This window comes from Quercus lobata, chromosome 11 (genome assembly GCF_001633185.2).
Source record: "Quercus lobata isolate SW786 chromosome 11, ValleyOak3.0 Primary Assembly, whole genome shotgun sequence".
Taxonomy (NCBI): Eukaryota; Viridiplantae; Streptophyta; class Magnoliopsida; order Fagales; family Fagaceae; genus Quercus; species Quercus lobata.
Window position 1 is genome coordinate 39309749 of NC_044914.1, and position 24911 is coordinate 39334659.

General features: G+C 36.5%; 1 protein-coding gene and 2 pseudogenes across 2 annotated transcripts; all 3 read right to left on the reverse strand.

Moving 5' to 3' along the window:
* Window positions 1–6873: 6873 nt before the first annotated feature.
* Window positions 6874–7004, reverse strand: LOC115969716 (annotated as a pseudogene).
* A 2404-nt stretch (window positions 7005–9408) lies between these two features.
* On the reverse strand, window positions 9409–12551 carry LOC115968763 (putative late blight resistance protein homolog R1B-8). The gene has a single exon (XM_031088263.1). The coding sequence runs from the start codon at window positions 12475–12477 to the stop codon at window positions 9616–9618; it is 2862 nt and encodes a 953-aa protein (XP_030944123.1). The 5' UTR covers window positions 12478–12551; the 3' UTR covers window positions 9409–9615.
* Window positions 12552–15535: 2984 nt separating this feature from the next.
* Window positions 15536–22868, reverse strand: LOC115968765 (annotated as a pseudogene). Its single transcript, XR_004086795.1, has 8 exons — window positions 21198–22868; window positions 20950–21087; window positions 20755–20859; window positions 20490–20663; window positions 19807–19984; window positions 17738–17973; window positions 16702–16865; window positions 15536–16279 (listed from the first exon to the last, which is right to left on the reverse strand). The product of XR_004086795.1 is annotated as an extra-large guanine nucleotide-binding protein 1-like (transcript).
* Between the last annotated feature and the right edge of the window lie 2043 nt (window positions 22869–24911).

Here is a 24911-nt window from a genome sequence, read left to right on the forward strand (position 1 = left end):
TCTTAAACCTCTGTATCTCCCTTTTCCTTTAGTACTAAATTTGATTTCACAAAATATCAATGGGGTTTTATGGGTTTGTCTATGGATTTTTGTATTTCTATGAGTTATTGTTTGTGGCTTTGTCTCCATTTTGTTTTGTTTTTATGTTTGTATTTGGGTTGTGTGGGTTTAGTTTGGGTTTGTCTATCTGGGTTTGTATTTATTGTTAAAGCTGGGACTTGGGAATGGCAATGTTGTTGATTTTTTTTTTTTTTTTGGAGTTATATATGAGATTTAGAGAATTGGGTTGGTTTATTTGTGTTGTTGGATTTTATTTTATTTTATGTTTTTAGAGTTCAATGTTGGATTAATTGAAAATGCAAATTAAGTGTTGGATGAAATGACTTTGTGAGCTATATGTGATTTATTGACTAAGATGACTCTGATATCTTTCTCCATTTACAATGGTTACTGGGTTCTCAGAAGTATTTTGTTTATCTAAGCTAGGTGGCTGCTTGTGTTTTGTCTGAGCTGTGCATGATTATTCTACTTCGATCATGTATTTTCTCTACAGGAAAATTTTACTTCTGTCAATTGAGCTTTTGTTTTAGATTTTTTTTATCTAAACCGAAATTAGGTTGAATATATATATTTTCTGCGAATGGTTGTGACTTGTGAATGAATGAAAGTTAATTTTTAGTACTATATGCATTGGCTATAGCTTGTTAATAGCGATAGATTTTCTTCTCTAGAAACAATCCTTAGCTAGACTTTAGGCAACTCAAATTTCTCTGACGCATGGCTTACCTTAAGATTGGTATGGATTCCTCATTGTCTATTGTTTCCTCCCTGCACTCTCACTTTTCTTTGCCCACTTCATTGTGCAAACTCTAAGTGTGACCTCTTTGGTCTACGTGTTTATCATAACCATATGCCTCATCTCACTTGTTATCCTAGAGGTGAAATGGGCTGGTATTGGATTAGAAGATCCCATTGATTGCAGGTCCACCATTGGTTATTGCTTTCTTCTTGGCTCTTCTTTGATTTCTTGGCGAAGCAAGAAACAAACCCTTGTGGCCCGCTCCTGTACTGAAGTAGAATATCGTGTCCTTGCTTATACCACATCTAAGCTCCTTTGGCTATGATGGCTTCTTAAGGACTTAGGTGTGTCCACATCCTTTGCTACTCCTCTTTATTGTGATAACTAGAGTGCCATTCATATTGCTCACAATGATGTCTTCCATGAACGGACTAAACACATCAAGATCAATTGTCATTTTATTTGTTATCATCTTATCCATGGTGCTCTCAAGTTGTTCTCGGTCTTCTCTAAAGATCAACTTGCAGATATCTTCACCAAGTCGCATCTTAAGGGATGTCTTTATACTTTGGTTGACAAATGACAACCTTAAGTTGGTTTCACACCCACCTTGAGTTTGAGGGGGACTGTTAACGTGTAATAGGTTATGGGCTTTAGGCCCACCTTGTTTACTTGTACTACACACTCAGCCTCTTATATAAAGACACTCTTGTATATTTTATTACTTGGGAAATACAGTACTATTCATTCAATATTTCTAACATTCTGATTTCCACCTTCACCTTGATAACCCTTAGGATGATTAGGATTATTGACATACATGGCTGTTGGTTCAACAATCATTCCAGTATTTTGGCCAATTTGCATTCTTTTCTTTTCTTGCAAAATCAAAGAATATATTTTGCTAATAGAGGGAAGGGGCTTAGTCAACAAAATCTGAGTTTTAACACTACCATAACTATCATTTAGTCCCATAAGAAAATGGAAAACATGATCTTTTTGTTGAGCATCTAACTGAGTTGTTGAGAACCACAAGTACAAGAAGGAAAAGGTTGATAATTCACAAATTCATCCCAAAGAATCTTGAATTTTGTGAAGTAAGAACTTACAGAGAGTTGGCTTTGTGAAAAACGAGCAATTTCTTTTGGAAGCTCAAACGGTCTTGGTACATTCCCTTATGCAAACCTACCTCTCTTGTCAATCCAAAGATCCTTGGCTGTGTTGATGTACATCACACTAGCTACAATTTCCTTGCTCAACGAATTGGTCAGCCAAGAAAGAATTGTTGTATTGGATCTATTCCAGGCATTGAACAAAGGAGAGGAAGGATCTGGCATAGGGATTTAACCATTAACAAATCCGAACTTGTTTCTTTCACTCAATGAAAGAAACACAACCCTAGACCAACTTGGATAATTCTCAGTACCAAGCAGAGGCTGAGAAACAATAACAGTTCCTGGATTATCAGCAGGTGGGAAAAAATAAGGGCTTGAGGGATTTGAGTTTTCATCATCCATTTTAGAAGATGAAGTAGTGGTTTGTGAAGGAACTCTATGGCTAGAGGTGTTTGAGGAAGGAATCGGAATTCCGGAGTTTGCATTTGCGTTGGAAGCCATTGATGAGTTTTAGAGCTCTGATACCATAACAAAAACAGAGAGATTGCCTTCTAACTAAATTGGAATCTTATTGATCAAAACAGAAAAATGGGAAAGCTTAAGAGGATAATTTCAAAGCTCTGTTATATATACTAATCCTATTAGAGCGGGAAAGTAAAGCTAAAACTAACCGACAGAAATTCTAATACACCAATAATATAACTACACATGTTCTAATTACATAGTAATACAAGCATCGTGACATTACTAATTCTAGACGACATCATTTTTAACCTTTTTTTTCATTCTTCTAATCATTTCTTCTTGCTGTGTATTTTCTTTTTGAAGCTATACACTAGAGGAAATAGTAAGATTTTACAAGTTTACAACAAACTCCCTCCATATCTAGTGTAAAATCAGATATACAAAATATTTCCAAGCCTTACCTTTACACGGCTTAGGCATTTTCATTTATATGAGAGTTTGTTACAAATTCAAATTGTAAGTACAGTTCAGCTATACAATCCGGATATACCTCTAGCTCATCATTTAGATACAAAATTCAAATATGATTCTATCTTATCCTAATCCTTATCTCATCACAAGCCTAAACCTATCTGATCATATCTTATTCAAATATGATTCAAATATACAAAATCACATACTAATCAGTTGTTATCCTCTGCAACTACAGTTGTATCCTTAACACGCCCCCGCAAGCTCAACGGTATGGAAGATGCATTGAGCTTGGTCCGAAGAAGAGCAAATCTGGAGGAAGACAAGGGCTTTGTAAAAATGTCAGCGAGCTGGATCTCGAGTAGACAGAAAACGAATGAGAAGTGAACCATCTGCAACCATATCCCGAACAAAGTGAAAATCAATTTCAACATGTTTAGTGCGGGCATGAAAAACAGGATTTAAGGATAAATAGGTCGCACCAATATTATCACACCACAGAACGGGAGAACTAAAGATAGGAATTCCAAGCTCAAACAAAAGGGTATGCAGCCATTTAACCTCAGCGGAAGCATTGGCAAGGGCCTTGTATTCTGCCTCTGTGCTAGATCGAGCCACTGTTTGTTGCTTTTTACAACCCCATGAGATAAGATTGTTGCCCAGAAAAACACAGAAACCTCCAGTAGACCGCCGATCATCACGACATCCAGCCCAATCTGCATTAGAAAAGGCTTGAAGAGTATGGAATTTAGAGCGGTGCAGCTGTAAACCAAAATGAATAGTTTGCTTAAGATAACGAAGGAGGCGTTTGATAGATTGCTAGTGGATGTTAGTAGGGCGATGCATAAATTGAGATAGCTTGTTGACTGTGAATGAAATGTCAGGACGGGTGATGGAGAGTTATTGCAAAGCCCCAACGGTGCTTCGATACAGAGTGACATCAGAAAGGGGATCCCCCTCAAAAGCAGATAAACTTGTGGATTGAGCTATGGGAGAGCTAACGGGCTTTGCCTCAAGCATATTTGTCTTCCTTAAAAGATCAACAATATAACGTTTTTGAGACAAGACAATACTCGAGGAGTTTGGCAGAACCTCAACACCAAGGAAAAAAATTAAGAGTGCCCATATCCTTAATGGCAAAATTAGCCTTTAGATGACAAAGAAGATCATCAATTGCAGAAGGTTTAGAGGCAATAATAATAAGATCATCCACATAAATGAGAAAATATATAGTAACGGTGGCACTATGATAGATAAATAGAGAAGAATCAGACCTCGATCCTCTGAAGCCCAAAGCAAGTAAATGAGAAGTGAGAAGTGAGAACCAAGCTTGAGGGGACTGCTTTAACCCATAAAGAGCTTTCTTCAACTTGCATACGTGTTTAGGAAATTGAGGATGAGCAAACCCAGGAGGCTGAGACATGTAAACATCTTCAGATAGGTGTCCATGTAAGAAGGCATTCTAAACATCGAATTGTCGAAGAACCCAGCCTCGTGAAACTGCAATGGAGAGAACCGTTCTGACAGTGGTGGGTTTGATTACAGGACTGAAGGTTTCTCCGAAGTCAATACCAGGCAATTGATGAAAACCCTTGGCTACCAAGCGAGCTTTAAAGCGCTCAACAGAACCATCGGCATTGCGCTTAACCTAAAATACCCATTTGCATCCAATGACATTGTGAGCAGTGTGAGGAGGAACCAGAGCCCACGTCTGATTTTTTAGCAAGGCATCAAACTTGACATTCATGGCTGCACGCCAATTTGAGTCTTTCACAGCAGTGGTGAAACACGTGGGTTCAACAATGGGCTCATTACCATCAGCAAGAAGAGCATGTGGAACTAGATATCGCACGGTACCGTTGGTGAAGGGTTAGGGTTTGATGATGGAGTTTTTGGAGTGGGTAATCATGGGATGGGTGGGTTGAGGATCATTAGATGGGGATTGATGATCGGTGTGTAGGGGTGGAGAGTCGATGGTTGTGGGTTGAGTAAATGGAGGTTCGGTGTGTGTGGGTTGAGGAACAGTGTGTGTGGGTTGAAGGAGTGGAGGTTCGACTGGTGTGGGTGGAGGGAATGGAGGTTCGGTGTGGGTGAGGGAAGGAGAGGTGGGTTGAACATCAATAGGTGAGTAGGTTTGGAGTGGTGAAGGAGGCGTAGGGATATGAGGAAGAAAGGTTTCAGGTTGGGGTAAGAGGGCTAAAGCAGGGAATACGGATTGGGCCTGGGCTTGTGGAGATGGAGCTTGGGCCGAAGAACCAAGTGAGGCAGAATTGAAGGATTTCGAGCCAACAGAGATAGGTGCTGCTGTGTGAAGCCCAGTAGTAGATTGTACCTGAAAAGAAGTTAAATCCAAAGGAGACATGGGCTGGAAATTTGTGGAACACGACTTGGCAAAGGGAAAATTATCCTCATTAAAGAGCACATCTCTGGAAAAATAGACACGACCTGAAGGAAGATGCAAACATTTATAGCCCTTACGAATTAAACTGTAACCAAGGAAAACACATTGAGTTGAGCGTGGTTGAAGTTTGTGTGAATTATAAGGACGTAAATTAGGCCAACATTCACAACCAAAGACACGTAGGAAAGTATAATTAGGTGCTTGAGTGAACAATTTTTCATAAGGGGATTGATTTTGAATTGTGGTAGTTGGAAGTCTATTTATCAAATAACAAGCTGTTTGAAATGCATCTTCCCAATATTGAAGAGGAATGTGAGCGTGATTTAATAAAGCTAAACCAATTTCCACAAGATGACGGTGTTTGCGCTCAACAACACCACTTTGTTGAGGGGTGTGAGGACAAGATACATGATGAGTGATGCCACAAGTTTGGAAAAACTTGTTAAGTAAGCGATATTCACCACCCCAATCAGATTGAACAACTTTTACTTTTCTATTAAAATAATGCTCAACATATTTTTGCCATTTAATAAAAATAGGTAGCACATCACTTTTATTTGTCATGGGATAAAGCCAAGTATAGCGACTATACGCATCAACAAAGGAGACATAATATTTGAAACCAGATTTTGAACAAATAGGAGATGGACCCCATACATCAGTGTGAATTAAATCCAAAGGAAAATTTATTTGAGTACAAGATAATGAAAAAGAAAGTTGTTTACTCTTAGAACTGAAACAAGCAGAACAAGGCATAACAACTTTGCTAGAAATAACAGGCAGATTAAATTTTGAAAGAACATGATGAACGATACGAAAAGCAGGATGTCCCAAGCGTGAGTGCCATTGAGTTGGAGAAGTACGTTCACCAACAAAGACAGATGACAACAAAGGTAATTTATTGAAAGCAGAAGGAAAAAGGTACAATCCATTCCTACTCAGCCCGCGCAGCAAAACTCTCCCCGTTGCTTGATTGATCCTTCACAAGAAAATAAGAAGGCTGAAACTCAATAAAGGTATTGGTGTCAGATGTGAATTTGTGAACAAAAATTAAATTTTTGGTAATGTGAGGAACATGGAGTACATTATGTAAAAGAAAAGAAGAGGAAGGAGTGGATAATTTAGTAGATCCAATGTGTTTAACATTCAAACCAATATCGTTACCAATGCGAATCTGATCAGGACCATGATACTCCTCTGCCTTCACATTCAAATTTGCAAAGTCAGAAGTGAGATGATGAGTTGCACCAGAATCGGGGTACCAATTAAGATCTGGTAAAGCCTGTGGAGCGGCGAGCAAAGCATGCATGTTGTTGGTAGTGTCAGTGGAGAAGGAATTATCAAACCTGTGATAGCACTTCAAGGCCGTGTGTCCTGGCTTTTGGCAAACCTGGCAAATAGGACGATTTTGGGGGGAAGAAGAATGACCACGCCCCCGTCCTCGAAAATTCCTTTGATACTTAGATGATGGGTCACGGCCTACTGAAGGAGAAGAGCCACGGCCTGCTGAAGATAAGGAGCCACCACCACGGCCACCACGTGAAGGTCCTCATCCCGCAAAATTGGCCCCTGCAATGGAGAGGTCTACAGTTGGTTGTTGATGCTCAAGCCGCAATTCATGGGCTAACAGATGCCCATATAACTCATCAATTGAGAGGGGATCAACCCTTGTGGTCACAGATGTGACAAATGAATCATATTCAGATCCTAAACCAGCGAGGAGAAATGAGATAATTTCAAAATCATTTAAGACATGAGCAGTAGCAGCAAGTGTATCAACCAATGTTGTAAACTGGTGAAAATAATCAGCAATTGAGGAATTGCCTTTCTTCAAAGTGGCGAGCTAATAATGGATTTGCATTGTTCGAGCCCTTGACTGAGAGGTAAACATTCTCTCTAAGGCTTGCCACACATCCCTTGATGTGTTGAATTTGACTACATGAGCCAAAATACGCTCAGAGAGGGAGGATATTATAGCACTAAGAATCATCTGGTCTTGGAAGTACCAATGACTGAAATCTGGATTTTGGATGACTTGGATGTCTCCATTGGTTTCAACAGTGAGAGATTGAGGTGGAGCAGAAGTGCTTCCATCGAGATAGCCAAACAAATGTTGCCCCTTAAGATAAGGAACAATCTGAGCTTTCCAGAAGAGGTAGTTGTCACGAGTGAGTTTGATGGTGACGAGATGATGGATGGTAGTAAGGGAAGTGGGAGAAGAACTGGCAGTGTTGACAACTGAAGTTGATGAAGATGAGGAAGCCATTGAAAAAAAAAAGACGTATGTCACAATGGCTCTGATACCATGTAAAATTAGATATACAAAATATTTCCAAGCCTTACCTTTACACGGCTTAGGCATTTTCATTTATATGAGAGTTTGTTACAAATTCAAATTGTAAGTACAGTTCAGCTATACAATCCGGATATACCAGCTATACAATCCGGATATATCTCTAGCTCATCATTTAGATACAAAATTCAAATATGATTCTATCTTATCCTAATCCTTATCTCATCACAAGCCTAAACCTATCTGATCATATCTTATTCAAATATGATTCAAATATACAAAATCACATACTGATCAGTTGCTATCCTCTGCAACTACAGCTGTATCCTTAACATCTAGAAATAGAAAATTTTTTCCATTGGAAATCTAAAGGCTTTTCGTTTGACACTTACTTAGCACCTCGGTCGAGCCAACTATAGACAAAGAGCCACAAAGACACTCGCCTGATACTTTCTCAAGCCAACTTCAGAAAAAGAACCACAGAGCCTTGCTTGACGTTTGCTTAATACTCGCTTAAGCAAATTAATGCAAAATTTTTTTCTCACTTTCATAATTGGATTCTTGTTCAATCCAACTTCTAATATTTCAGCCTGCTTATATTTAACAAATATACACCATAAGCAGATTTTTAGTTCTTAAGCCAGAACTAAGATGAGAAGTGGCCCTAGTAAACATCAATGGGAAAGCAACTTAAATTGAGCAAAGCTTGAGAGCCTAAATATAAGGTCATCTATAAAGGTTCGTGATTACATCCCTATTATATTTCGGCATGCATGTGAAAGTGAAACATGCCCTAACATCCTCGGAAAAGTGATCATCACTTTCAAATATATAGTAAGGTGGGGCAAATTATATAAACTATATCAGGACACAACTATTGACTTACGTTCAACAACTCTTCTGCATGAGATATTTGATTTTTCTCCTGTCTGTAGTGAGTGAGTGTGTGTTAAGATGTTTCCCGTGGACAGATTGTGTACTTCTTTATGGAAATTCAAATTCCATTCCTATTTCATCTCCTAATACAACAATGACGTAGCTCAGTTTTCAATTCCCAAATTATAATCTTCTTGAAATCATACAACGTAATTAACTGCTTGGTACACAAATTGTTTAACCAGGAGCAGATAGAAAAAAGCCTGGGGAGTTACAATTGTACATTTTCATGCTTGGTTCGCATATTCTGAAATGATTGCATTGAAATATAGAACAACAAAAGAAAAAAGATTATTAAGCATTGGGAAAAGAAAAAAAAAAGAACTAAGAAAATAGTGCAATAATATCTATCAATAAAAATAACATTATGGCGTGGTAACTTGATTGATTCCACCATTCGACTAAAATTTTATTCTAAACTCATGTGATAAACCGATAATAACTTGTTTTGAGTACAATCACAAGCAGAATTCACTGTAAAAAAAAATTGACAAATTCGTCAATGCCTTGCATTGCCTTTCCTTGATATCTTTGAAGAATAATCTTGAAGACAAAACTAACATCAAGATATTATATTCAATGTTCATTTTTTCAGAACAGAATAAGGATGTCTAGTCATTGAACTTAAATTTACAATATCAATTTAAAAATTTGCACAAGGAGAGATTGTTGAGTGTATATATATGTGTGTAAATGGGAAGTTCCGCTAAGAGTATGGTGGCTTAGTAATACTATTCACTCTCATGCAGAGAATCTGCATTCAAATCCCTCTTGTAAAAAAAAAATCTTAAAAAAAATGAGTGGAAGTCTTATATACAGAAAATAATAATAATAATAATATAATATAATATTATTGAACCCAAACACACACTGTTAAATGGATTTATCATCACAAATATAATAAATTATCACAATACTTTCCTCCAAACCAAAATGGATTTATCACCATAAATATAATAAGTTATTGGAAAGGCTTTTGAATAAAAAAAGCAATAAAGGCTTAAAATCTAGGATTATTAGTTAATTACAGAATTAGAAAAAAAATGTAAATAACAAGTACAGATATCATACCATCAAGACCCAAACAAACAGAGGACCAAAACATAGCACAGCAGAGGAAGCCATCAACTTTTTCTCAATTAGTAGTTGGGTCCAGAGGTGGATAGACATAGAGCTTACATCCATCCCTCATCTGCAATCGTTTAAGCATCATTGCCAATTTTGGAGAGGGATGTAAAACTTCCACATCCTGCAAAGCAGTTAAGCGCCATAGTTTGTTGAGGGGCATCTCAGAAAACTCGCAACGCTCGATGACCAAATGTTGAAGGCTTGGCATTGCACCTTTCCCCATAGTCCATTCTGAAACATCTACGTTTGCCATTTTAAAGACTTCGAGTTGATGAAAACTATTTTCATCGCAATTCACAGTCATCTTACTGACTCCTTCATTGATAGTTCCTACTAGTTTGAGTACTCGAAGGTTGGTAAGGCTACTCAACACCCTCATGACGCCTGAAGATAAGCTTGTGCATACTATGGTTATCTTCGTGAGGGTTAACTCGACTAAAATTGGTCTTGAAAACTCACTAAGCCTATAAGTTTTCAAAGTTTGTAGATGACGCAAGGGAAGGAGGCTTGTCAAAAGCCCTGACTTTGTTGAATCCGTCAATCCTAAAGAATACAATCCTAATTTTCTAACACTAGGAAATTTGGCCTTGGCAAAGAGACTTTCAATGACTTGATTTATAACTATACCAGTAAGGACCTGAAGATTGGGTAAACCCACTCTATTGTCAGTTCTAGGTAGGCATGTAGACCCATTTAGATACAAATGCCTCAATTTTTGTGACTTCCATATCCCCTTGGGCAAGAATTTTGATTTTATTGTAGAATTTCTCATGTCCAACATCTCTAGATTCCAAAGTTTGCATATGGAATCTGGAATCACATGAAGCCTACAAGATTGAATGCTCAAGTACCTCAAAAGGATCAGGTTTTCAATCTCATTGGGGATTAAGCAACAAATGCCCATATTCATGAGCTCTACCACCCGAACCAACTTGTTACTTTTGCATAGCCGTTTCAAGTAGCTTTTATCAAGAGGAATCTCGAGCGTGTCAACCCCCCCAAAGCTTATTAAAGAACGACAATTTGAAGGTTCACAAGGGTTGGAAGAGATGTCTAGATAATTGGCATAATGGATGGAAATTCTACGAGATTTGCACATGGGTGAAAGGTTAACATCCAAGCGAACCTCAAGAAACTTCTCTTCAGAGCTCTCTGATATACAGAGGTCCCGTAGAAGATCATGTATACGACATGTTTTAACACCTCCATCTAGCCTTTTTGTTGCCACTTGAATCAAGCTTCGATCAATGAGTTCCTCCAAGTAGTCCTCAGCAACATCCTCCATATTTCTGTTTCTAGTTTGTTGTATGAATCCCTCGGCTATCCAAAGTCGAATTAGTTGCCTCATAGGTATCTCAAAGTCTTCAGGGTAGATACCCAGATATAGAAAACATGGTTTCAAGCGTCGAGGTAAGTAGTCGTAGCTTAGAGCCAATATGTCTCTACAAGATGATGTATCCTGACCCAGATACCAATTGACATGGCCAATCAATTTTGACCATGTTCGATGAGTTTTCTCCTTATTTGCCAAAAGACCCCCCAATACCACAATAGCAAGTGGTAGACCATGACAACTTTTCACAATTTGTCTCCCTAGAGTTTCAAGTTCTGGAGGACATGTAGCTCCTCGGAACACCTTCTTAGTGAAGAGTTCCCAACTTTTATCTTCCTTAAGAAATGGGATTTCATAAGGGGGAACATGAGTACTATTAAGACTACTTGCATGTTCTGCCACTTCTTTTATTCGGCTAGTGATCAATATTCTACTTCCATTCAAGTTATTAAGAAATGCTGAACTTACCTCATTCCATGCTTCAGTTTTCCAAATGTCGTCCATGACAAGGAGGTATCTCTTATTTTTCAAGCATTCAAGCAGCAAACTTTTTAATTCATTTTCAGACATATCTTGCAATCGTACACCATTCTTGCGGTAAAAATCTTGCACGTAGCCTGACAATAACTTTTTCAAGTCATGGTCTAGTATGCATTCCAAGAACCCAAGCCATGCCTTTCTGAATTCTTCATCATTCATTTCATTGATACTGATTTCCAACTTCACTTTCATTGTCCCTTTCAATTTATCATTTGAACGATACATAGCTTCCAAATCGTGGACTAATTCCTCTTTCAATTCGGCTCTCAACACCACTCTTGGCACTGGTATCAAATCCTTCAACATTTCAAGCAACAGATCTCTGATTCTATATTCTTGAGATACATAAACCCACCCAAGGAAGTCAAAGTAATTCTTGACATGATTGTTGTTGTAGATCTTCCTAGCAAGAGTGGTCTTACCTAAGCCACCCATGCCAATGATTGAAACAACATTACGTTGTGAACTCCCTTCAATAAGCCGCTTCACCAATAGCCCTGTGTCATGATCGAAGCCCACCACTTGATCTTCCTCTACATATCTCCTGCGTCGGTGCAGAATCTCCTCCACTTCTGCATCTCCTCCAGATGATTCAGCTATTTCTATGCCGTACTTACTCCTATTTTCATAAATTTCCTTGATGATATTCTTGATGCTCTCTATCTTGCTTGCAACGTCGTGAAATGCGATTGCTCGGTCACAGGAATGGATTAACTTCCTCAGCTTGCTTCTTCTTCTTCTGTGCTTTGTCACAGTTGTGATGAATGTATCAATAACATCCTCAGCCTCATAGGCTACGTCCCTGATTTGGCTCACTACCTCCTTCACCAACTTGTCATGTCGTTTCCCTTCAGTATTTTGGAGGAAGACGTTGATCAGAGACAGCTCGTTCTTAAGCAATTTGACTTGATCCTCTACTCCACCTAGCAATTTTGATTCTTGGGTGAGCAACTGAGTCAGGTTCTGCAACAAGAAACTCACAACACTGTCTGCCATGTCTGCTTATTTTCTACGACTGCAGATTTTTTTTTTTTTTTTTCCTCAGGGGGAGAGGGTTGTGGGGAAGGGAAGGGAAGGTTGATTTTTCCTCATCTCAGTCTTTGAAGAGTGACGACAAAAATTCTTAGCTGGAAAGTTTATTGTAACATGGAATATGGCTTGTATTTCAAAGCCACAAGTAAATTCATGTCTCCTTTTCCATGCATTTTCGAAGAAGCGTGTAGTTATAATTGGTGGGTCCCACTCAGCTATAGAAGAAGCAAGGAGGTAATGTGCAAAACAGCAATGCAAAAGAATTGTATATAATTAGTTAGACAACGTTTGAAACAATAAAGGAAAGTAGCATTTTAAGTTTTAGAAACTCGAGATCCATATTAGTAAAAGCCTATAGTGGCGTTTTTATGCCTTTCAATGACGTTTTAAATCCCTATAGCGGCGTTTTCCTGAAAAAAACTTTTTCCTTAAGTTCAGATTTATGGAGTCCTATAGTGGCGTTTTTTAAGTCCTATAGTGACGTTTTATAGACCTATAGCGGCGTTTTTATTCAATTTATGGAAATTGAGTCTTTAAAACTCGATTTTCAGCTTAATTTTTTTTCCACTTTAAACTAATCCACTTACAAATCGAGACTTAAAAACTCGATTTTTATCTTGGAACTCGAGTTTTAGACACTCGAGATGCTAGTTTTCAATATTGTTTTGAAACTTAAAAACTCGATTTTTATCTTGGAACTCGAGTTTTAGACACTCGAGATGCTAGTTTTCAACATTGTTTTGAAACGTGACAATTAACTAAATTTTTTAATATTTATTGTTATTTAGAAAAAAAATTCAAGAAGCAAGTAGTTATTAATTTGACTCACCTACCTTTCTTCTTCTATTATTGGATAAACTGAAGTGCTCATTTTACTAACTGATAAATTATTGTAACTTATACATCTAGAAATGAATAATTAAAAAAAAGAAAAAAGAAAAGAAAAAGAAATTAAGGCAGACGCAAATTCCTAGTTTGTTCCTGACCCTGAGAAATCAGAAAATAAACGCGTGGAGACTACTTTTGGATTTTACAAAATCTAGAATTCAAGTAGAAAAACTAGAGGATCATCACCTTCCATCAAATTTTTAAGTGGGGCAAACTATATAGGCCAAAGAACAAAAGTCTGGACACAATTATTGACCGATTTTCATCGCCTTACATCACATGGTAAGTGAAGCAAATTAGTGAAATTATATAGGCCAAAGAACCAAATTCAAGACACAATTATTGATTGATTTTTAAACAGAGAAATGACATGGCTCAATTATCAATTCCCTATTCATAGTTTTTTTTTTTAAATTCGTTTTGGAATCATAAAAATTATTTATCCAGCAGTAGATAGAAAGGAAGCCTAAGAGTCACAATTGTACATTTTCATGCCTGGTTTACATATAAAAAACAAGCGAACCATTTGCTCCAAAAAAAAAAAAAAAAAAAAAAAAAAACCACAACCTCTTTCTCTTTAACATTCTATATAAACCCAACTGCCTTGCTTCACAAAATCATCCACCATAAAAAGAAAAAGAAAAACCTATTACATAAATAAATTAAAAAATTGATCTCTACGTACGACATTGAGTACTAGCTAGCTAGAATGGCTGCAGTGGTAGAAACGTGGATAGGGGATTTTTTTTTTTTAAGAACAAAAAAAGGAACTCACGTGTACTCTCACGTCCCAAGATACAGTTGGGTAAGATCAAAGGTACCACCAATCTGAAAGTGGAGCTCAGAGACCCCGAAAAGCCTTAAGAGAAGGTTAAAGATTAAGACTTAAGACCCGGAAGCCACTCTTTTCAAAAGACAAAGAAGTTGAAGAAGAAAAGGAAGCTGTTACCACGGGGAGCAGAATGGTTTAGAGAGGAAAAAAAAAAAAAATGCTAACATGTCAGAAACCACAGTCTATTTGCTTATGGACCTGTTTGTACCCTGGTGAAGCTGATAATTAAGTGTGGTATATCAATGAGAGCTGCTAGCAAAAGAAGAGAAGAAACAAGATTTGGAATTAAATATTAATCCTCAAGCTTTCTGTTTCGTGGATTTTGAATGATCTTGTTTTGGTTTGTTTGTACTAATGGTGTAGATTTGGTTCATAAGTTTCTGCTTTGGCCATGTAGAATGTATTACTTTTTATGAAATCATCGATTTTCTGGTACCCGAGAATTTGTTTCAATTTTTAAGATGTGTTCAAACCATTTTATCATTATTATTGAGAAAAAAGATGAGAGAGAGTTGGTTGAAATGGTTTGATCATTTGCAAGTGTGCAAAAGAGAACAATCAATGCAATAGTGAGGAATCGTGAGTTGCTTTAAGTCAAGGGGACCAAAATACATAAAAGAAGACATAAATTAACAATAGTAGAAGTAATAACAAATGATACATCATTTATTAGAATCCATTTGGTAGGGGTATGTAAAAGTAGAAAGATAGAAAATGGTGGAGATGGATAAGTGAGGAGATAGAAAATATTTTAGTTTTCTCTTATGTGCATTTGGTTGGGGGTGGAAAAGTGAATAAGTAGAATACTCTTTTGTTTGATTGAGAGGAAAAATGAAAAAATCGAAAATGATTTTTGTATGAATTTACTCTCATACTCTTATTGCATAATTTTTTTAAATAGTTTATAAGAAAAAAAATACACTAAAAAAACTTATGGACATTTAAAGCTTGAAAATGGAAAAAAGAAACTAGGGGAGGGGCAAATGGGTAATTCCTCATATTAAGCCCACTTTCTCCCCAATTTGGGGAGAAAACTCCCTCTTCACAAGAAGTGGGCTTGGGGAGAAAACAATTCTCTCTCCTATTTTCCATCCCTCCAACCAAATACACACTCATAATTTTTCTTTTCTCTCTCTCATTTTCCATTCCTCTTGTTTTCACCCTCTTAAAAAGGTAACCAAGAATATATTAAGATAGAATAGAATGATAGAAAATAATGCATGTGGCCAATTGAATATCCCACAGATACCAATGACCAAGCAAAAATATCAAAGAATCAACTTTAAAGAGTATAGACGCATAAGAACAAATATTTTCTTTTCTTTTCTTTTTTGTTAAATCTGCGAAGTCCTAAAATATATAACTTTCATACTTTGTCAAAAATATCTAAACAGACTCTTATTCGGATCTATACATGTTTCGTGTGTGTATGTACAAACTTTTGCGAAACAATGCTAGTAGAATAAGGACTAACAAGTAATTTTTGAGCAAAAAATCATGCAGAGGAGCTTGCCTCAATGTCCGTAGAAGACAACTCGTTATTAAAGTAGGGCTCTTCTACTTCCTGATACGTGATAATCTCCCTTGCATACCTAAGAGCTTCATCCACCGTGTCATTTTCCAACCCCGTTACTAGTGAAACAAACAACTTCTTATCTGTAAGAGAACTGAAAAGTTTCTTGAACTTCATTCCAATATAGTGGAAAGCACGTTGAGCCAACGAGGGATTAGTGCTGTTGTGACGATTCTGGCTGACAATAGGCTTAAAGTGTTGTGAGAGAGGGACCTGTTCAATCTTCTCCTGGTCAAACTTGTTGAGAATCAACAGGAAGTTCTTGTTCTCAAATGTTGGATGAGTGACCATGCTTTCAAAGAGATCCTTGCTTGCCAACATTTTGTTGGTTAGAACTCCATTCACAGAATATTCATCCAGTTCAAAAAAGGACAATATTGTCTTCAAACATGTCCAACCACTTGCAGTGTTTTCCTAGGCTTCTTGGGTACTCTAATTGTGGTACCTGGAAATGCACTCTAATTACTCAACACCTTTAGGAATAGGCAAAACATGGCACTTTGTAAGAAAATAAAGCAGTATCCCACTCTCTATGCAACTCAAACAAATCTTGAGTTGAAGAATCAACAGGAAGTTCTTGTTCTCAAATGTTGGATTTTCCTGTATGGTCCTCTAGCTCAGAACAAACACCATTGTCCCTGCTAGGCAAACTCTTTCAACCACCCAAATTTTATCTTTCAATACTGAACCAACCAGGCCAAAAAATTAGATTCTATTGTAGATGACAGTTCTTGGATTCTAGATGAATATAATCTGACTAAAACTGCATTGCCCACATTTTTAACAGAAATATGGTTAAAACAGTCATGCAGAAATTTTTACCAAGTTGATCAATCTTGATAAGGATCAAGGCATTTTTGTTCACGAAATAATCAATGAAAAAGGGAGAACTGACCTCAGTGAACTATCATGCCGATAAAAAGGATCCAGTGAATCATCTTGTGCTGACTTGGGAAATGAAAATTCCATGCAAGTAAGGCTATTGGATGAGGTAATCCCGTCAGCATACAAGATGTCCATGTCAGAGGGTTCATAATCTGTCCTAGAAATCTCAACAGCCTGCGTTTGGAAAACATGTTTAGAAAAAGAATAATTACAAAAGATTTTCTTAGTAATCATAGCTGATGCACTTGCCATTTTCCCATCAAAATGCACACAATCTAAAGTGCATAGTCACTACTAAAATGACAACTACAACACCATTAATTTTATAAATCTAAGCTTCTGAAACTAACAAGAGTTTCTTGCATTGATTGGATTAACATAACCTGGACTTCTAATTATAAATATGACTGGATAAATTCAGTCAAACTGGGTGCCTTGTTCAAGTTTTTATTTTTTGATAAGTAACAAAAATTTGTATTAGAAATAAAACAAACCTAGTACACCGGTGGTGTACAAAGAGTGAAATACAATCAATGCTTTCAAGCTTTTAACAAAAAATCAGAACTAATGTTTTCAAGCTCAGCTTATGAAGTATCCCCTCTATTTTTCATTTCAAACCAACAAGAAAACCCAAACACCACACCACTTCCTCTCCCCTTTCCCCAAAAATTCTGCTAGAATTGCAGAACTTATGAAGTACAATACAATCGAAACACATGATTCATACCCAACAATAGGAACGAGGAATAAAAGAAAACATTAACGACCATTGAAACAATCAAGAATGGCTGGCAAGAATTAGCGCACTGCAAGATTACTGATGCAGCTGCTCCATCTAAAAGCTGAAGGATGATGCCCTTTTAAAAGTAACAACAGAATTTATACTGTTATTCTACTTATCACTCTGAAACAAACTATAATTGTGAAGATTGGTCATCAAGAGCTCATCATAGGGGATTTAAATAATTAAAAAAGAATACAAAAAGAAAACACTTATTGGGGGTTTTATGTCTGGGAGAGAGAGAGAACACTGAGAATAATCTCACCCGATCTAGGAAATAAGTAGCTACTCTGGGTAGCATTTGTAATTCATTCCTCCGGTTGTATGTTGCTTGAATGGCTGTGTCCTTCCACATCTCCTCAATAAATGGTGTATATTCACCAGTAGATACAGCTTCCAAATTATCTGACAGCAAAACTTGGAGGAGCCAATCTGAGAAAGCTCTCACTCTTTCCCCAACGGAATAGATTGTTGTATTGTCAATCTGCTGAATTGTATCACCTGTTGTGAATATAAAAATTTAGGCTATAATCTAGATAAGCTAATTTCTGACGTTAATATGTTCATCCTAAAGGTAAATCTTAATGGTAATACAATAATGTAATTTGATCAACAAAAGGTACACCATAACTTCACATGACAAGAAAGCAAAGGATTTCAAACCAAGAGGAAGCCTCAAAAGTACTTGTAAAGAGCATGGCACTAATCTGCCACAATAGAACTGGTCCTGAGCTGTTTAACTAACTAGCCATTTAGAGAGATTACTTTGGAAAACCTCTAGTGATCAGTATTATACACATAAAAATCACAACAAAGGCATTAGAAATTTGTCAGCTACATGCAGTCATTTGAGTCTACAATTTCAAATTTTAGCAGTAAAAGGTGCTCTAAACACAAATTTTGCATTTGACCTTTATTTCCCTTAAATTTTTCAGGACGTATTCAATTTCCCTCTGGTTATTAACTAGAGGGAAAGTACATATGCTACTAAGATACAAACTTCTCCATTGCTAGATCCTAGACTATCACTAAAGTGTTCAACTACTCCCCGATGGCCAAGAGAAATTAAATTAAATAGCTATCTCAAGATATTCTTGAGTCCATCCTTGACATGTACTCTATGTACTTTCTCAAGTTGGAAGAATGGGGAAAAAAAATGAGATTTATTCTTTTTGAATAATTAGAAAAGTCCAGTGATCAACCACTTGGCTTCTATAGTACAGGATGGTCAGATGTGGTTATGCTAAATTGGGGATTCAAAGAATCCAATTCATTTGCTATGCAAATATTTCTCACTAGTCAGGTTGTTAAATGGAGAAATTGTAAGAAAAACATTAGGGTAAAACAAATATCACAAATAAAAATACAAATTAATAATAAACAAGTTGTTTCCTCTTTATAACTAGAAAAGCTCTGTGAGACAAACTCTAGAAGAACATGTGGAAGGACTTAAATGCTTTTATGGTCACTGTTAGGATGATGGTTATGTGCCCAAATTTACTTCAAACACTTAAAGCTTTTAGACAAGAGGTAATTCATCATTATATTAGAGTAGGTGATCATGGGTTCGAATCTTGTCTCCACTCTTCCTCCCATTCAAAAATTAAATACTCCCATGCATTGGACCCTGCCAAGGGGAAGATTGGGTCCATACACAAGGGGATTATTAAAATAATCGTCAATTTGCTTCAGGCTCATCAACATGCCGGACCACAACCAGGCAGGAACCCTCCATTCTTCCTGAAACTTCACCTCAAAATGGATCTATTTTAAGTGATTAAATTCACCCTCTATAATAGTTTAAGCTTTTGGAATAAGTGATAATTTATCAGTCACAGTAGACAAAAATGAAACTCCAGCAGCAAAGTCACAAGATTCATAAAATAATTGTAGATATTGACTGTGTTGTAGAATTTATTAAAAAAAAAAAAAAGAAGAATAGAATCTCACAGAAGAGACTATAGTAGAGACTCTGGAGACTAGAACATAATGGACAAAGTAATGATATAAATGTTTTCCGATCATCCCTGCCACCATCATCATCCAAAACCTGATTCGAACTGTTCAGTAACTAAATGCAAGGATCTTGTGGCACATTTTTAGAGAACTTTACAAAGATAAGAAAAAATTGTTGAAGTTGTGTGTGTGGCACACGAGCATTCAGTTATTGTTGCATACTATAAAATACTATCTATGCATATTGAAAAATGAAAACTTACTTTTATGCATTTTCAACATACCCTTAACATAATTCTTATATATCAACTGACAAAACAAAACTAGCATATAAGCTCTATAAAAAAGAAAATTAAGTAGAATCAACTTTCATCATACCTGAAGGTCCAGACTTATCGACAACACATCTTTTCCGCTTCTCAAGCAAACTTTCTTCTTCAAATCGTTCTCGTCCCTCAAAAAGAACACCGAGATATCCGAATAAATTTCTTTGGATTAAAAACTTGATAGTTTGGCGCTCATCTTCAGAGAAAGGAATACCATACAGAATCTTGGCCTAATATAATCAAAAACAGTGTTTCCAGTGTCACCAAAAATTAAAACACATTTAACAACACAAATGAATGTCAAGGTTTAACTGTATCAAAACCATGTTTCCAGTATCAGTGTTTTGAAGACCACTAGAGAAATTGTTAGTTTCATCATGTTTTCCCTCACTAGTTAATTGACTCTGATGGAAAATTATTCATAAAAAGAATATGAATAAAACATAATATAGCAGGAAATAAGGGAGAAAATAGAGTTACTTGAAATAAGTTTTAATACTAGTTTATTGTAACATATAATCCTCTGACAAAGAGAAATAAATTACTGCCACAATACACTAATCTAACCTTTGCCATCACATTTCACAAGGATTTCAACATAATTATAAAATTGGTTGAGTATTAAGGGTAAAGAACTAAGCTATGAGATGTTCATCAAAGTTTGATTAGTCATACATGAAAATTAATTATAGAACAAGATTAAGATGAAGTTAGCTCCCTCCATTAATATTTTACCTGTTTATATATCGTACTTGTGCCAGATTTGTCATAACCAACTAAAAGAAATTTATGAATAGATTTCTGCGCAAGGTTGTCTCGGATTTCTCCATTCACTTCTTTCCGAGAAGGATTTTCAGAACGAGGAGGAACTGGCAGAGACAAGACTGCACAAACCAGCTTTGTTCTAGTCTGTAAAGAGAGTATTTGCACAATTATTTAAGTGTAATAAGATGAACTGGGTAAAACAAGCATGCAAATGTGCATCAGTATGCAAACTTACCTTGTCCCATATTTTACCCTTTTCATTGTTCTGCCCCTCTTCCTGGTATGTCCCGTCTTTACTCACCCAAAAGTGAGGCTTTCCTTCACACGGCACCCCAGCCGACTGTAAACATTTATAAGAACAGCATTGATCTTACATGTTTAAAAAGCACAGTACAATCCAGAACAACCCGACTGAATTGAGCACACCAACCTTTAGCATCCAAAGCTCTTCTTTTGTTATCTCCCTGTTATTTATCAATACATTTGTGTTTCCGTTGCTAGCATTTCTCTTGACGTGGCCCCCAACATCCAGGTGGCAGGTAATAATCTGGGAAGGCTTTTGTCCTTCCTGTTCATTCAAACCACAACAACTATACCGTTATGGCGGAATAGAAAAGACTATAATAATTAAAAGAAAAAGAAGATAATAAAATTGAACTAGCAGATTTTGGTGCTCACCTTTCCCCAGAAACCGGATACTTTATCATACCAATAGTGTCCTGGTCTCAGTTTTTTGGGTGGATATTCGCAGTTTTGTAATTTGAAGAGCTGATCTTGTCTAAGAGCCTCATCATTCACAAAAACAAGCTCTGGTGGCAGCTGATTCACTTCACATAGCATCTCAGAATTCATTATATTCTTAACTTCCAAATCAGTGAGCAGCCGCTTAAGCAACCTAGGACCCTTGCCCAACGTCCCTCGCCTCTTCTCATCAATCCTATAACCAATGCAAGTAACACATTTCCTTCCTTCTGGCATTGACCCCATTGCTCTCAGCACACAATCATAACAAAACTTAGATCCACAAACAATGCAAACCTCCTTCTCTGCGAACCGTTTTCTCTTATGGCATCGATAGCATACCCCTTTCTTTAATCTCTCAATCTTAGGCCTCATACTAACACTTCCTTCCTCAGACTCATCAATTCCTTCGTGAACTACTACCCCTTCACTCGATTCAGGTTCAAAAAAAGTCACCGATGGCTTTCTGACATGGTGGGGAGTTTCATCATTACCATCATCCTCTCTGCAAGAAAAAACCTCAGAGGAAGGCACCCGTGAGCTTAAACCAGATTCTGTTGATTCCCAATTCGTTGGATTCATATAATCTTGAAAACCTCCATCCTCCTTGTCACCATCAGGTACTTCCAATGTACCAGAACTTCCAATTCCATGTGATAACTTGGGTTTAGACTCATAAACATTCTCACAAGCTAATTTACCCGAGCTATCTATCCTATCTACTGACACCTTTGACGGTTTCTGGTTTAAAGTTTTGGACTTTACAATTGGTTGGATAATTGGGAGTGAGAGACTATTCAACAAAGTGCCTGAAGAAACTGGAGATGCAATTGGGATTTGGCTAATGTTAACTGGTATTATTTGCGGGATAGCATAGGTGACAGGAGACCCATGGTACTCCATAGCAATAGAGTACTCCGTATTGAAGATTTCTTCATCACCATTTTCAGGAATTGCAGGCACAGCTGCTGGCCACAACTTTTTCAGCAGTCCAGCCATTGTTGTTTAATTGATCCTATTCTAGATACAAATTAAACAAAACAGCTAGTTCCAATTCCACAAACCCTCAAAGCATATGAACTAATATGGAAAACCCATGAAGCATATAATCAATTTAATCAAAAAAAAACCAATGAATCAAAATCAAAACTTGATTATTTCAATGACCCAGAAAGCAAAGCCTGTAACTTTACAAACCTATGAAGCAAAACCATCAAAATTGATCCCAAGTCTATGCTGTACTTTTCCACAGATCAAAATCGAGTAGCCAAAACACACACACACACACTCTCTCTCTCATACACAGAGACAGTGGGTAAGAACTTGAAATCTTCCCTGGAAGAAAATGGAAATGACTAAGTAAACGAAGAAGACAGCTTAGACAAGAGGGAAGACTGAGTACTGAAAGTTTTGGGTGGCAACTGTACATTATTTTTATTTTTCTTTTCTTTTTTTTCCACATCAAACGCGTTGAAGTGTTCAGCAAATTCTAGGAATTGATGGGAGACCCATGAGAGTAAAGAAAAAACCAGCAGAGAAAAATTCATAAGACCCGGGAGTTAATGTTTTGGTCTAGGCTCATATTCTCTACAATCTAGTAGAGTACAATGTACAATTTAGGAACAACTAGAGCTTCTTTGAGTTGTACAATGGAAGAGTACGAGGTCTTTATGATATGTCAAAAGGGTAATATTGTCCAAAAGGTACATCCAAAAAAGAAAGTTGTACTTTTTTGGTATACCGTATACCAAGAGTATTCAGTACGGTCCACGTTAGGTTAGTTGGTAGTTGGACTTGGCGCGTTGACTTTGATTTCTTTTTTTCTTTTTCTATTTTATTGTTTTTAATTTTTTTTGGTGATTTGGTTTATTTTGGCACTTGAATCATTTAACACATGTTGTGATTTACATTTACTAGAGTGAATCCGATTCAAGTTATTTTAGGATTACAATCAAATTTCACATTTATTTATATAATTACCTTATTATATGAAAATTGCCTCTCAATTTTACATGAATCATTGTGGCTGCTACATGAATAATTTTGAAAATACGTGTGAACTCAGTTGTTGTAATTATAGAATTTTTCAACTGATTGAGAACTGAGAAGCTGCTGTGAATCTTCAGCCCACGTGGACCGTGTTGCACAAGAAATCAATGGGCTTTGGCGTAGTGGATATTTCAAACTATCATAATGTCCAGTTGGTCCACCACGATTGACTCTTACCATTTTTCTATCCCTGGACCATGCATAGGCACTCCTGTCCAATGCAATTAAATTGCTCATATGAGTTGTTTGTATCCTAAACCTTAGGTTCATTTCTTAGGTATGAACCTTAGATTTTCCAATTGAATTGAGAGTCACAATGATTGTAGATATTGTTTGTATCCCATCAGTTATGGTTAGATGTATTATTTTCCAATTGAATTGAGAGTCACAATGATTGTAGATATTGTTTGTATCCCATCAGTTATGGTTAGATGTATTTCCTATTTCGTTGGACCTAGTATTGCAGGCTTGTTACTAAGTGAGCATTAAGATAGTTGTATTTATGTGTGAATTAGTAGAATCATGTTTGGTCCATGGGTTTAATAGGCCAACCCTGCCTTGCATGGATAGGTAACAATCACAAAAAATTTATCATTGATATTACTTTCTTCACGTTTCTCCTACTTTATAATGAAAGTCCATTATTTTTCTTTTTGAAAAATATATATTATTCTTCTTAAAACAATTAATAGTAAGTGATTTATTAATGCAAATACATGAGTGGATTCAATCGGAGCACCTATGGTATAATATTTAAAAAATGGTATCCAATAAACATTATAGTAGCTTCTATAGATAAAGATCTTCTCCATTTTAAATGGATGACTATTACAATTAAAATTGCTTTAGAAATATAATACTCTCCAAACAAATAATTTCAAATAAAAGACACACAGGGGACTCAGATTTGAGACTTTATGGATTGAACAAATCATTACATCTATTTGATCATATATAGAACGCATTAACATTATTTTGTTCGTTGGATTAGTGCCTAAACTCAACATAATCCATGCTTGACCATGCCATTATCATCCTTTATTTGTAGATTACAATTATTTTATTCTGTTTGTATTCAAGTGAACTTGGCTGTTCATCATCTGATCCATTGGGCATTTTCTTTAGTCAATTATCATCATTTTCCTTCTTGTTTCTTTGTGTTAAAAAAAGTATATTTATTGTCTGCTCAAAAAAAAAAAAAAAAAATTTGAGGAAAAAGGTTGTCTAGCCCTGGCCCATGCAGAGGCACTCCTGTCCAATGTAGTTTTTTTCAAGTTTTTAATTGCTCACATGACCCATTTGGGTCCTAAAGCTTAGGTACATTTTGTTAGGTATTGAATCTTAGATTTTCCAATTGAATTGAGAATCACAATGATTGTACCATTGTCGGGCTACAAATTTTCGGGCCTAATTTCATTAGCTCACTCACTAAAAAATATCTACACAAGCTTATAAATTATTTTAAGCCCACATAAATATTTCCCACATATTACCCAAATATTCTCCATATTATTACCCAACTTGGGCTCCCACAAATATTTCTCATATAAGCCCCATAAATTATCTTGGGCCCACTCTCAAATATTATCCATTATATCCCAC

Coding starts and splice junctions, on each gene's coding strand:
- LOC115968763 (XM_031088263.1), bottom strand. CDS start 12,477: ATGGCAGACAGTGTTGTGAGTTTCTTGTTGCAGAACCTGACTCAGTTG.